Genomic DNA, 15575 nt, shown 5'->3' with positions numbered 1-15575 from the left:
GGCAAGCGATAGCAAACCACTCCCAAATGCCCCTTGCCTTGAAACCCTATGGGGTCTTCACAAATCAACTGTGACTGGATAGCAAAAACCCCACAAACAAGCAGGCACGGTGCCAGGAATTTATGCCAGGTTGTGCTACCCATGGAAAAACAATACATTTGTAAATTGCCTTTTATCGACTTTTTAAAAACTTCACTCCCTTGAGAAGCTTTGCCCTCTTGGGAAAGATCTGACAGAAGCAGATTCATGAGGTAGAGACTAGAAAACTACTTCACCGAGGAAAAAATGTTGCCCACTTTGCAAGATGCCTAAGCAGTAGATTTTTAATCTTAGGTGAAGATTTTCCTTCCAAATTGTGTCTGGAGCTGCTCGATAGGATTAGTAGTTGCTCTGTGATCACAAAACCTAATTGCAGGTGCAATGGAAGCAAGCTCACCCAGCCACTGAGCCAGGAAGGAGGGAATCAGGCAGGACGCTGTGGGACTGTAGCAGTGTATGTGAACAAGATCTTGGGCTATGGGTGCACAGTGAGTTAAATGTGAGTAGCCAGTCTGATGCAACCACAAAAAAGGCTAATGTGATTTGGATGTTATACAGAGGTATAGCATCCAAATCACAAGATGTAATTTGTCAGGCTGCAGCTGGAGTATTGTGTGCAGTTCCAGAGGCCTCACTTCAAAAAGAATGTGGACAGAATGGAGCAGGAACAGAGGAGAACAATGAGAATAATCGGGGGTCTGGAGACCAAACCCTATGAGAAAAGACTGAGGAACTTGGGAATGTTCAGTCTGCAGAAGAGGAGGTTGAGGGGAAACATGATCGCTCTCTTTAAGTATCTTAAGGACTGTCACGTAGAAGAGGGAAGGGACCTGTTCCTGTTGGCAACAGAATAGGACTTGCAATAATGGGTTTAAATTAAGAGTGGGAAGGTACCAGCTGGATATTAGTAAAAGCTTTTTTATAGTAAAAATTGTTCAATAGTGGAATCAGCTACCTAGGGAGGTGGTGAGCTCCCCATCACTGGCAGTCTTTAAGCAGCAGCTGGAAAAACAGTTGTCAGAGATGCTCTAGGCCAGGGCTGGCCAAACTGTGGCTCGGGAGCCACATGTGGATCTTTTACACATATTGTGTGGCTCTCAAAGCCCCCACCACCCTTTCAGTCGGCTTGGAGAAGGCATTTCTCTTTTTAAATCATGTCTCCAAGCCAAGCCAGTTGGCAGCTTGGAGAATGTATTTTAAAGTTGCTTTCTTTCCACCTCTCCCTAATATATTTTCCTTCCTCCTTCCGTCCCTCCCTCCATCCCTCTGACATTAATGTCTTGCGGCTCTCAGACATCTGACATTTATTCTATGCGGCTCTTATGTTTATCAAGTTTGGCCACCCCTGCTCTAGGCTGATCCTGCATTGAACAGGAGGTTGGACTAGATGGCGTGTATGGCCCCTCCAGCTCCGTGTGATTCTATGACTCCACACTGCCTTCTGCCAAGCCAGCAAGACCTTGCCTGCCCGCTGAGCTAGCACTTAGGGGAATCAGGCAGTGAGGGTGTGCGAATCTTTGCTGCCACCCTGCCACCAACAAGGGAGTTGGGTGAGGAGGCACAGCAGTCCTCCCTTCCCCCCATCTGAGTTGGCAATGAGAGAGCCAGGTGGTGGCAGCAGCAACGATGGGGAGGAGTGGCTAGAAGCTGCACCAGCTCATCAGCAATCGCAGTGAGGAGGAGGGATTTCTCCACTGTGAGCATCATTGCTCTTTTTCAGCTGGCCTTTACTTAATGACCCTACAGCATACTGGTAAATGAAAACCTGTACGATGCATAACACCAAGTTTTTAATTAATTTAATCCTAGAATGTTTTTAACTATAACAATGATTAATTTTATAAATGGTTCAGTTATAATATGTATGTTTTAATTGTTGAAATGCCTGTGTTGTGAGCCGCCCTGAGCCTGCTTCAGCGGGGAGGGTGGGATACAAATTAAATATTATTATTATTATTAGTCCCTGCTTGTGGTTATATAAATCCCTACAGAAATTAGAGTCCACTGATACCAGATATATGTAGAACAAGTTGAGCCCAGAACTCTCTCCGTTGCCCTGTTTCCCACACCCTGAAGTATCTTATCCCAGTTTTATTCTGAGCCTTTCTAGTCTGGCTTCTTGGCCATTTTGCTTCACTGAGAGCTGCCTTGATCCTTAATGTTCATTTTTTCAGCATCTTTAGGATCATTGTGCTTGCATCTGAAACTGAAACCATATTCTGATTATCTTCTGCTAGACCTTAATATATGCCTTGCAGATCTTTCATTCTGTATTTTCTTATGTCCTTCGATCAATTCAGATCCTCCATTAACAAGTTACCAGAGCCATGCTGTGTATGTGAAAGTTTTGAAGGAATTATTATTTGAAATTATTGAGCTGTTTGACTAAAATATTAAGCTTCTCACGAACTTTGCGTCCTCACCAGAGGTCAGGAAGGTCAACACCAAGACCTTGAACCTGACCGGTACTCCACCGGCAACCAGTGCAGCTCACACAGCACAGGATGGATATGTGCTGCACACAGAGTTCCCATAAAGACCCACTCAGCTGCATTCTGTACCAGTTAGAGTTTCCTGGTCTGCCTCAAGGGTAGGCCCACATAGACCATTGCATTGGATTACTGCGGTTAGATCACAGCGAGACAGGTAGGGAGCCAGTTGCCTGACCTGGCGCAGTTGGAAGAATGTCTGTCTGGCAACATTGGTGACCTGGGCCTCCATTGCTAAGGAGGCATCCAGAAGCACCCCATCTCTGTAGCTGAAAAGCATATGATATTGGCAACTTCTCCCTTCTAATAAACGATGAACTCTCATTCAATATGCACAGCCCCACAATACTGCCCTCCTGGGAAGGGTACAGTAAAAATGAAAACAGATGATTACTGTATTGATTTTCTCCATAAGATGGTGACTGCATCTTGCTGTGATTAATGAGTGCTGCTGTTGCTTGCTGGGTTTATATTCAAGGGCACCAGAGGTCCTAAGGCTGCCCCTTACTACAGTGTTGTTCTTCTCTCTCTGGGAGCCTTTCTTCAGTCTTTTCCAGGGCTTGAATTCAGCAGGAGCTCACAGAAGTGCAGCTCCTGAACCTCCAGCCAGGGTCTGCATGCAGTGGGGAGTTCTCTCCTTGCTGCACATAGATCCTGGGACATATGCAAATGAGTTATGCTACTGAGCCCCCTGCACCTTTTTTTTCTACAAAATGACCCATGGTCTTTTCTGTTTACTCCTGGAAAGTGACCCAAGTTATGAAGAGGTCAGCTGGGAAAAACCAGCTGAATATCCCTGGGCCAAGGGAGACCAGATTGAAGGCCACCCGAGACCGGGCCTTCTCTATTGCTGCTCCACTGCTGTGGAATCAACTCCCGGAGGAGGTGCGGGCCCTACGATGCTTAGATAAATTCCGTAGGGCCTATAAGACCCACCTCTTCAAAATAGCCTTCAACCAATGACAAACCGGGAAGTGCCATTGAAAATGCTCTTAATTACTGAATTCTGCTGAAGACCTAACGCTTAGTACCATGTTGATATTGCTATTGTTAATTTTAATAATTGTAAATTGTTTTAACTGTGATTTTATAGTAAACTGATGTATAATGTATTTTATGTTGTAAGCCGCCCTGAGCCTGCTCCGGCGGGGAGGGCGGGATAGAAATAAAAAGTTATTATTATATTATTAAGATAGCTGGCCTAATGAATTGTTGGCTTTGGTAAAACTGATTTTGCTTTGCAATAGCAAGTGTAGGTTTAAAGGAGTAGTCTGTTGTTTTGAGGCCCAGATCCCACCCACCTCTGTCTTTTAGACAGAGGCAGTTTGGTGTAGTGGTTAAGTGCACGGACTGTAATCTGGAAGAACCATATTTGATTTCTCGCTCCTCCACCTGCACCTGCTGGCATGACCTTGGGTCAGTCACAACTCTCTCAGAGCTGTTCCTCTCAAGAGCAGTTCTGGAAGAGCTCTGTCAGCCACACCTGCTTCACTGGGTGTCTGTTGTGGGGCGGGGAAGGAAAGGGAAAGGAGATTGTAAGCCGTTCTGAGACTCCAAGTGAAGTGTGGGGTATAAATTCAATCCCTTCTTCTTTTATTCAGTTAGTAGCCTTGGACAAGCTGTTTCTTTCTGCTTTAGTCTGTTTGCATGTGACAAGACAAATGCTGCTAGGAAGTCTGCAAGCCAGGGATGAGAACAGTAGTGTCCCCCTGCTATTTGCCTTCAGCACCTGGTGTCCAGGATGTCTTTTCCCATGCTTTGTGTCATGTTCCCCATCTCTTTGTGTCATGTTCCCCGTCTCACTGCCACAGGAGGTGGTGGCGTCCACAAGCATAGCCACCTTCAAGAAGGGGTTAGATAAAAATATGGAGCAGAGGTCCATCAGTGGCTATTAGCCACAGTGTGTGTGTGTGTATATATATATATATATATATTTGGCCGCTGTGTGACACAGAATGTTGGACTGGATGGGCCATTGGCCTGATCTAACATGGCTTCTCTTATGTTCTTATGTTCTTATGTTCTAATATGGGTAAATGTTTTATTTAAGAAAATCTTCTACATGCTCAATTATTTCATTATATACTGCCTTTCATGTGTTTTTACCTCTAGTCCATGGTTTGGCTCACATTTGTGAAGTATCCTCTCTGCAGGAAGAATTTTCCTGCTTTCTGATTGTGGAATGATTGTAGTCTGGATTTTGAACCTCAAACCTCTGAACAGAAAATACATTTTTTAATGCTTGAACATAGTCGTTCTCCATTTCCCATTCTTATAATATGTGCTCTGTAGTTCCAATTCTGCAATAATACCTGGTTTTCCTCCCCCTTTTTTTTTTTGCAGGTGCTTTTGAGCCAGGTGCATCGGCTGCGAGCTCTTGATTTGCTGGGCCGGTTTTTGGATCTTGGTCCCTGGGCTGTTAGCTTGGTGAGTCTATATAGTCATCATCTCTTTGGAGAAGGGAAGTTTTTATCTGTATAATCAACATGTATAAATGATGAAATTATACATAAAGGATGTGGAAAAGAATGTTTCATGAGTTTGTAGCAATGGCTGTCAGCACTCAGATGACCCTTTTTATGTAGTGCACATTAGCTGAAGACTGCAGTCCCTACCCTTGCTTGGTGTCTCCAGTTCTGGCCACAGCCAAGTGCAAGCTGTAATAGAAAGGTGATGTGAATGTTCAGGTATATTCTTAAAGCATGTTAGATTTATTGAACAAGGTGCTTGGGTAAAATGCAAATAAGTAACTAGCTCAACTACAAGCCAGTTTGGTGTAGTGGTTAAGTGTGTGGACTCTTATCTGGGAGAACCGGGTTTGATTCCCCACTCCTCCACTTGCACCTGCTGGAATGGCCTTGGGTCAGCCATAGCTCTGGCAGAGGTTGTCCTTGAAAGGGCAGCTGCTGTGAGAGCCCTCTCCAGCCCCACCCACCTCACAGGGTGTCTGTTGTGGGGGAGGAAGGTAAAGGAGATTGTGAGCCGCTCCGAGACTCTTTGGAGTGGAGGGCGGGATATAAATCCAATATCTTCATCTACCTCACAGGGTGTTTGTTGTGGGGGAGGAAGGTAAAGGAGATTGTGAGCCGCTCTGAGACTCTTTGGAGTGGAGGGCGGGATATAAATCCAATATCTTCATCTACCTCACAGGGTGTCTGTTGTGGGGGAGGAAGGGAAAGGAGATTGTGAGCCGCTCTGAGACTCTTCGGAGTGGAGGGCGGGATATAAATCCAATATCTTCATCTACCTCACAGGGTGTCTGTTGTGGGGGAGGAAGGTAAAGGAGATTGTGAGCCGCTCTGAGACTCTTCGGAGTGGAGGGCAGGATATAAATCCAATATCATCTTCTTCTTCTAAATTTTACCCAGACTTCTGGCATGGTTTATAAGAACATGAGTCACCTTAGAGGAGAAGAGACTTCTGTTTAAAATTATTTGAGAGCTTGAACTATTTATGGTTGAGTGCACATGCAATTTGAGGGTCACAGTTTATTTTTAAGACAGAAAGTTCAAACAAATTAAAAATGAGAAGAAACAAAGAATGGGACACTATATCAATTAAAATTATTGCAGGTTTCTAGTGAAAAGCTTAATGACTTCATGTTTACAACTTGTTTGTTTGTTTGTAAGAGTTAGAGGTCTCAGCAGAGCATCATAAATGTATTGAATGAAAACTGATAAGCTGTGATTTTGGACAGGCCAAATATATTTGGAAGTACCTGGTAACATCCAGATGTGAAAGCTTGCAGGGGATGGATGGGAGATAACATGTCAGCTCACAGTCACCTCACAGTCTATACATTCAAAGGTTATATTCTGTTCTCAATTTGCTTCTTTTAGGCTTTGTCTGTTGGCATCTTCCCCTATGTGTTAAAACTCCTCCAGAGTTCTGCTCGAGAACTGAGACCTCTTCTTGTGTTCATCTGGGCCAAAATCCTTGCAGTGGACAGTGTGAGTAACCATATTAATATGGTAGTATGCAGACTACGCTATAAGTCCTGACTCCTTTATCTCAGTAGATTATGTGAGATAGCTTGTTTGTGTTTGATGAGGTGAAAGAGAGAAGCTTGCCCAAAGTGACGGAACATCCTTGATCAAGTTGATTTTCATTGCAGATTTTGCAGAATCAAGCCCAGGCATCTATCTGCTAGGTCTATGTGTGCCTCAGCCTCTTCCTCTTTCCCTTTTCAATTCCCTTTCTCTTCTTGCCTCACACTCTCTCGTTTTATGATGCCTACTCTTTCCTGTCAGTTCGGAGTTATTCCCCAGCTTCTGTTCAGAAATCAGGGTGCCAAATTATAGTTTCTATGATGAATTGTCAGATGGTAGACTGAATAACCAAGGGATGTTTTTATTGCATCATCTTCTATGCCGATGTGAAATCCACAGTGATGACTACGCTAATCCTCTATAAATATTTTTGCACAAAACATCTAATATCTTATAGCTGTTTTCACAATGGATATGAGATGGATTCACTTTCCTTTTATTCCTCACTCATACTGATCTCTAGCTTCAAAGAAGGAAGTCTCAGGGTCTAAACACTTCCTTAGACCAGTCAGTGTAACAGGAAAATACTTCATGACATAGTATTAACTTTTTCCGTGCTGGGATTTGTCCCGTACATGCAGGTACGGGAATGTCACAGACAGCACATATACAACCTGTGCTGTGCCAGCTACACTGGCTTCCAGTAGAGTACGGAGTCAAGTTCAAGGTTCTGGTGGTAAACTTTAAGGCCTTGAGCAGTCAGGGACCAATGAATCTGTGGGACCACCTTTTCCAGTCTGTCCCCAGGAGAGTATTAAGTTCCTTGGATAACAATCTGCTAGTGATTCCTGGCCCCGGATATATTCAGCTATGCTTGACCAAGGCCAGGGCCTTTTCAGTCCTGGCCCCAGCATGGTGGGACTCACTACCAAACACCATCAGGACCCTGCAGGAACTTATGCAATTCCACAGGGCCTGTAAGGCAGAGATGTTCCACCAGATATTTGGTTGAGGGCAGCGACGGTTTCCATTCTCGCTGGCACCCTTCCTTATTCTTCTCCCCCTTAAACTGTCTTTCCCTCCTTTCTACATCCAGGAGGCAGTCATGGTCCAGAATTAGGGACTGAATTGCAACTGTTACTTTCACCACTTGATTGCTCAGATTACTGTAGAAAGTATTTATTTTAAATTTTTAAATGTTTTACTATGTTGTATATTACCCAGAGCACTGCAATAGCAGGGACTGGGCAATTCATAAACCTAATATAGTAAATACATACTAAAAACCATGTGAAGCCTAACATCTCACTGTGAAGTGCTGGATCTTAGCTCCTTTTTTTCCTGGTCCAGTCTGTATCAGATAGCCCTCACATGTGGGCAGCTTCTTTAGTATTGTGCACATAGCAGCCAAATAAGAATGCAACATTAAGAACATGAGAAGAGCCTTTACTGGATAAAACCATGTAGTCTGACATAGTATTTCATACAATGGCCAACCATTTGTTTTGGAAGGCCAACAAACAGGGCCTAAAGGTCAAAGCCTTCCCCTGCAGTTGCCTCTTCACATTGGTTTTACTGCCTCTGGATTTGGAGATTCCCTTTAATCTCCAAGGCTAGTAGCCTATCCTTCATGAACATTTCCTAAACCCAATTTAATGCCATTTATGCTAGTGGCCATCACTGCATCTTGCTGCCAGTGCCACAAATTGCTACAATTTAATTACTAAGAAGCATTTCCTTTGTTCTGTCATGAATCTATTGCTTGTCAACTTTATTGGGTACGCTTGGATTCTATTGTAATGGAACAGGGGGGAAATCTTTCTCTATCCACTTTCTCTACCCTATGTATAATTTTATGAACTTCTATCATGTCTCCCCTTACTTCTATCATGTCTCCTCTTTTTTCTGTACTGAAAAGCCCAAGACTTGGAGACTAAAGGGAATCTCCAGATCCAGAGGCAGTAAAATCTTAATACCAATGTGAAGAGGCAACTGAAGGGAAAACTTTTGCCTTTAGGCCCTGTTTGTTAAAGGATTCCCCACAGGTATTTGTTCTGTAAGGCTGTGCAACTGCTTTGCATGCAACAGGTGCATGCCCCATCTCTGCTGCTCGCCACTAGTGCATACAGTGCACTGGTTCTATGCTGCAGTCCTTGCAGAAAGCCCCCACCCCCAGTTTGTGAATCAGCGAGATTCTCTAGTTTGAACGAATGTCTTGTGTATTACACTGGCACTTGTTCTGCAGGGCACATAGCTCTGTTATGTTTCTTGCAAGCAAGCACCCTCACCACAGTTGGATTGACTGCAGAGATTCTCTAGGACAGGGTGTCAAACGTGCGGACTGAGGGCTGAATCAGGCCCCCGGAGGGCTTCTATCGGGCCTGTGAGCAACTCACTGTCATCTGCTTCCTTTTCTCTCTCTTGCTTCCTTCTGCATCACAGCTTGCTTTGCCAGGCTTGCTTAGTCGCACAGGAGCTACAAAGCAAAGCCTCTATTTTCTCCATTGGCTGACCAGCACATGAAGCAACTTATGTACAAAAGCTCACAATGTCCAGCTGTTTCACGTTTTCCCTTGCATCTTAGGCTCAAAGTATTGACCATGACATTTCTGTAATGAATGTCAACAAATCCAAAGTAGGTTTGCAATTTACACACACCTGGACAGCATACTCAGGATTGCTACAGTATAGACATTGTTTCCAGATTTTGATGCAGTAATTCAGAGCAAGAAGTGTCAGTTATCAGAAACTGATAAATAAACAAAATATTGCAAGAGTGCTAATCTTTTAAGCATGTTTTAAGTTTTTAGAAAATCTTTAATTGTGTTTGTGACCTTTATGAAGTTTATATCTCCATTACCCAGGATTACATTTGATGACACACATGGCCTGGCCCAACACGGTCTCATTTATGTTGAATCTGGCCCTCATAACAAATGAGTTCAACACCCCTGCTCTAGGAGAATCTGACTGCTGCCTGGGTTAGCTTTTCCAACCATAAATGGGGGCATCCCATTTGGGTGCCCCTAGAACTGAACCCCTTGTTCCATTCCTGTTGGAATTTTGGGGTTCTATGGGGGAGAGGCACCTGAAGCAGCTCTGAAAATATGGTGCCCCTCCCTCAAACCTCTGCCTTCCAGAGTAATTTTTCCCACTCTAATTACAGTGGGAACAGTAACTGGTTGTTTTTTTCCTACCATAGGGGGAAATGGCTGATTTTGGTGCCCCTAGAATCGGACTCCAATCTTTTTGAAACTTGGGGGTTCTGTGGGGGAGAGACTCCTGCAGCTGCTCTGCAAATTTGGAGCCTCTCCCTAAAACCCCCTGCCCACAGGCTGCCATTCATTATATTCTGTGTTTTGCCATTGACTTCAATGGCCCATAGGGTATAATGGGGCCATATATTCGGGAATAGCCGAATATCTCCCAAATCAGTTTCAGCTACTGAATCTGGTATTCGGGGATATTTTGCCCTCTCAAATATCGTGCCCCTGCTTAACCCCAAATCTGGATTTTACCAGATTTACTAGTTTTTGCACACCCCTAATTGCAAGTTAGCTCCCCCCGCACCATCTACTCCGATTTGTAGTGGCTGTAAGAGTCTCAGGTTGTTGTCTTTCTCATAAGCCACAGCCTGGTCCTTTGGAGGTGCCAGGGATAGAATTTCAGACTGTCTTCATACCAAGCAGAGGCTCTTCAACTGAGCTCCTTGCCCCCAATCTAACAAGCCCAACAACAACAACAACAACAGAAACTACACACACACACACACACACACACCACTGTAGCAAGGCAATGGCATGGAGAAGGTGAGGGGGAGAATTACAACTGATCACCAAATGATAGAGATTTCTTCCCCTGGAAATGACAGAATGGGAGGGAGGAATAAATGGCACCACATCCCCACTGAGTTCCCACATCTCTACTGAGGTCTGATATTTAACAAAATATTTAAAAGGTGGTTTAGATTTAGTAAGGAATGGAAGGTGTAAATAGGAGCAGCTGCACAGGATGGAGGGTGGGACCTGGGTGCTCGTTTGTTCCAAATGTGGCTTTGTTTTCCCCCCTCCTCTTAAGAAGAATGGGAGCTGCATATCTGCATGGTGCTGGATAGGGGCTTCCCCCATGGAAGTGATCAGGCCAAAAAGGAGGGGAGGGGTGGATGGGCATGGAGAGGTGGGTAATCAAGCAAGCTGGTATAAACCCAAATGAGATTTTTGCAAAGTGGGGGAGGAGCAACCACTGCAGCCCTGGACTGCCTGTAACTGAGGCAAGCCAGCAAAGAGGAGCAAACAAGCACCCACTGCTGATGGACGGCACTTTCATAACTTCCTCTGGATTAAAGTGCAGGTTCCACCAGGATGTCTGCTCTACTGGCATGGTTAATAACTATCACTGCAGCCATGGGGGAGATGGCGATGTGAGGAGGAAGAAATGGAAAGTGCGGGGGGTGGGGGTGGAATCTATGCCTGATTAGAGGAAGGAGGCAAAGGGAAGGAGTTGTTGACACATGGAAGCCACTTCTTTTTTAGGAGGGTGCACTGCTCAGACATACACCCCGCTCAGACACACATGCTACCTTCCCCAACACATGCAATCTTTACAACTGCTTTAGACTAGATGAAAAGAGAAAAGTTTTCAGTCAGCGCCAGAATAGCAATGTAATCCCCCCAACCCTCCACAGAAAATGTGTGAAAGAGGCAAGTGTCTGCAGATATAGCAAGCAGACAGCCCTGGAGCCTTGGGAGTATATAATATCTTAGCAAGCAGGCATCTCCATTCCTAGTGAAAAGAATAAATAAATGAGGTGCAAAATTGTATGGAAAAATCCTCATTACTTCATGTCTAATAATTCAATTTTAAAAGGGTATGTTGCCCAACTCTATTTCTCAGTCATCTCCACTTTAACAATTCAATCATAACTATCAGCTATATATTTGAAAAATACATACAATTTTTCTTGGAATTGTGAAATTGGTCTGTTATGTATATAGAAAGTTAGTTTTGCCATTGTCACATATTTATTTAATTTGTTCTTCCATTCCATCAGTTCTGGATTTTTCTCTGCTTTTCATTTTGTTGCAGATATTACCATTGCTGCTATTGCCATACATTTAAATAATTCACAGTGTATTCTCATGATGTTACTTGGTAAAATATTTAATAACATACTTTTAGTGTCTATTGCAAACTTAAGTTTTGCGTTAAGCCTTTTGCATTTCTTCATAAATTTTTATCCAATATTGTCTTGTTTTCTTACATGTCCACCACATATGAGAGAATGTTGCATCTGTGTGCTGACATTTCCAACACTTCCTGATATATCCATTATTGGTTTTTGCAATTGGTTTAGATATGATATACCGTCTGAAAAAACATTTTATAACAGTTTTCCCTTAATATTTGAGATTCAGTAAATTTAATCTCCTTAGTTCATAAATTTGGAAATTACCCAATTTTTCACCTATTTAATTATACAGTCATTAACTTGTTTGGTTTCTGTTTCATATTGCAACAACATTTAAATTTTTTTCCATATAAATTATTAATTTATAAATGTTTTTGTTCTCCTGTAGTTGTTTGAAGATCGTTTTCTCTCTTGGCTGACCCCCTTCTTTTGCTGTTTGTTCTTTGTATTTGATTTTTACAACCAATATTTCCATTGCCAAAATGAATAATAGTGGTTATACTGGATATCCTTGTCGAGTTCCTTTTGTTATCTCAATTTTTTCCATTAGGGAACCATTTACTTGATATCTAGCATACTAGATTTCTAGCTTGTCATATTAGTTTATCCGTCCATATTTTGTAATACCTTCATTAAAAAACTAAGACGTGGTACCAAAAGCTTTTTCTGCATTCAGAAACATAAATGCCATTTTCCCGCATTTTTTGCTTGAACATTCAATCACATTCAGCTAATATCTAATGTTTTTTTTCATATATCTTTTTGGAACAAATCCTAGATCTTCTGAGACGCACTTTCTTAGTCTTTCAACAATTACTGTTGCGAAAATTTTATAATTCACATTTAATAATGAGATTGGTCTGTATGGCTGTTGCAATAATGGATTGTTCCCTTCTTTATAGATTAGGATTATATTTGCCTCTCACCAAGTTGGTGGACTTTACTTTCTGTCTTGTATTTCATTCATTGCTTTTTGCAGAATTATTATTAATATGTCTTCAAAACATTTATAATATCTTTCTGCCAAGCCATCTGGTCCAGGAACCTTGACTTTTTAAAGGTTTTTGGGGTTTTTTTTGCTAAAATAGTGTGCTTAATAAATTGTATTGCTATCACTTGGTTTAATAGTCTTCTATGTTTGGTGAAAATCCTTTCAATGGTTTCTCAAATATTTTTCCATTTCTTTCTCATCTATGGATTCCTCTTTGTAAAGATGTGGGGGGGATTTATTTGTTCAAGCTTTTCTTGTTCTAAATTGTATTTGATTTCTTTTCCTAATCCCTGCTATCCTTTTTCTCTCTCTCTTTTCTTAAACAGTGTGCTAAATATCTTACCAGTTTATCATCAACTTCAAAATGTTTTTGTTTTAAATATATCAACTTTTCTACATTCTCCTACTTCTAATAAGTCTAATTAATTCTTTAATTGCTGTTATACCAATAAAGGTGGTTATGGTTGTTGTTGATTCTTTAATTGGTTCATCTTTTTCAGTTTCTTCTCACTGTCAGTAATTTTGTGTTCTTGTTCCAATACCTTTATTTTGTCTGTTATTTTCTTTATAGAGTCTTTATAGAGTCTTTCTTCTTTCTTGCAGCTATTGCCAATAGAATTCTCTGATGTAGGCTTTACCAGCCTTCCATATTGTTGTTGCATAATTTATATTGAAGCATTCTATCAAGTCCCCCTTACATTTTTTTGTTTTGCTTTGTTTTGTAGTAAACTTGTTTACCGGTAATTTAATTTCCATCTTCTTTCTCTCTTACTTCCATTCTTTCAGATTAGCTGTATAGGATTGTGATCCACTAAAGTCTTAGGCAAAATTCCAGATCTCCCAGCTTTTGTAATTAAGGTTTTTGATGTCCAGCACATGTGTATTCTTGAGTATTACTGGTGTCTATCAGAAAAATACATAAAGTCTCTTTCATCTCAATGGAGCGTTCACCAGACATCCTCTATCTCTGAGATTCCCATTTTTAAAATACATTTTCGGGAGTTTTCCTCCAACATTTTCAGAGCAGTCTTTAGATTTAAGACTCCATCCATGTCTCCAAAAATTAGATTTTTGCCTACTTGAAAGTCTAGTAATGTTTGGTAGAAATTGTCATATAATTTATTTTTCTTATCATTTGGGGCATATATTGATACCAATGTCCAAATTTGGCCTTCTAGTAGTCTAATCTCCAAAATCAGATTTCTTCTGCTCTAGTCCTTTAATTCTTCAAGGACTTACAAACTTGGGTTATTAATATATATTGCTGTCAGTGTTCCCTGATAAGCTAAGTTCATGTGAGCTAGCTCAGTTTTTTAGCCTCTGGCTTACACATTTTTGTCTTTGCCCAGCCTGCTCAGGAAGGATGGCCCCTGAGCACACTAATTTATGCAGTAGTTCACAACATTAATGCCAGTAGCTCACAAAGTAGAATTTTTGTCACTCACTGTCAATTCTTATAGAAGTGCTTGAGCTTATTCAACTATTATTATTTTCTTGCCTTTTCTCAAAAATATTTCTAAGGCAAAGGAAATTTTCCAACAATATCTTTTTTTTATGTTGCAGCACTCACGGTTCCATTTCCTCCCCTTTTCTTAATTGTATCCAGTGGTAGATCTTGAAATATTTGTATTTCTTGTCCTTCAATTTTGAGTGGTTCTTTTCTGTGTTGTAATAGGATTATATCTTTTGGGGATTTTTTTGTGGGTGAAACAGACAAGTAGATCTGGTGGTAACTTATTGTGACTGGCATGCTTTCAATTAAGTCTAAATATTTGTTTAGTTTCTGGGAAATCACCTTGCACCTTCAGTTAATCTTGTATTACTTTTCAAAATCTGTTCTCTAAATCCAAGTCATAGAGAGTTTCTGAAATTCTGTGAAAGCACAAATAATTACTTCTAAGTTTAGTTTCTAGAACTTCAGTAGTGCTTCAGTTTTATTTTATCTTTACATTCTTTTTGCTTCATCTTAGTTTTTAAAATCTTTTTTTATTTCATGGGTTTTTGTTTATTTTTTTCTAGCCCAGATGAAACTTTCAGTCCTTAACCTTTGTATCTCTGATATCTTGTTGCAGTTGAGTAAATAATCCTCTATTCTCTTGTTTTAACTGTTGCAAAAGCTTTAATTTGTCGAGATTTCTCTAGCTTCTCAGTAATTGTATCTGTCTCCTCTTCTGAGCTGATTTCTTTCTTAGTTCCACTGCCATTTTTACCCAGTTCTGCTAATTTTCTTCTGCATTTAAACATTCTAGAAAACTTTTCAATGTATCCACATTTAAAAACATATAAGTTTAATTTTCTATAAGCAATCACTGTGAATCATTGCTCATTAGGATTTTATGTGAGTTATAAAATTTATATCCACTATTACAGTATTTTGTTGTTAAACCACTAAATCTCCAAAATATATCTTCTTAAAGAATTTCATATGTAACAAAGAAAGAAGAGATTGGATTTATACCCCACCCTTCATTTGGAGTCTCAGAGTGGCTTATAATCTCCTTTCAAGATGCACTTGAAAGTGAAACTATGAAAATTGTACCTTCCCCATAGAAGCCTTCCGTATAAACAATAGTTCAAAGTGGGGTTGATATAAGAAAGATAAAATTCTTAGTCAATACTTATTTGATAGCTCCAGTTTTGACAGTTTAAGATTCTTGGCGATGAATATATAATCCAGTTTAAGAGAATGCAGTCTTTTAAAATCCAATTTGGTATTGGAAAGGAGAATGAAAAAATAGAGCAAATTCCAAATAATCAGAAGATGAAAATAGTTTATTCTGTCTTGGAGAGAAATAGTGGAAATAAGGGAAAAACTAGAAAGCCCAATGACAAAGCGAAGCAAATATCCAATTAATGGCAGTCTTCCAAAAATGCTTTCA

At 40.9% G+C, this 15575-nt stretch overlaps 1 protein-coding gene across 3 annotated transcripts in view; it reads left to right on the top strand.

Annotated features, from left to right (window-relative positions):
• The window catches only part of RPTOR (regulatory associated protein of MTOR complex 1), a 538471-nt gene that overhangs the window by 369731 nt on the left and 153165 nt on the right, over positions 1–15575 (top strand). For all 3 annotated transcript variants that reach the window (XM_060251925.1, XM_060251924.1, XM_060251923.1), the window contains exons 12-13: positions 4872–4955; positions 6368–6478. In XM_060251925.1, coding sequence (XP_060107908.1) covers positions 4872–4955; positions 6368–6478 — 195 coding nt within the window. The remainder of the gene's footprint in view (positions 1–4871; positions 4956–6367; positions 6479–15575) is intronic.

Source organism: Heteronotia binoei, chromosome 13 (genome assembly GCF_032191835.1).
Source record: "Heteronotia binoei isolate CCM8104 ecotype False Entrance Well chromosome 13, APGP_CSIRO_Hbin_v1, whole genome shotgun sequence".
Classification (NCBI taxonomy): domain Eukaryota; kingdom Metazoa; phylum Chordata; class Lepidosauria; order Squamata; family Gekkonidae; genus Heteronotia; species Heteronotia binoei.
The sequence above is the reverse complement of the archived record's forward strand: the minus strand, read 5'-3'. Positions and strand labels throughout refer to the sequence as shown.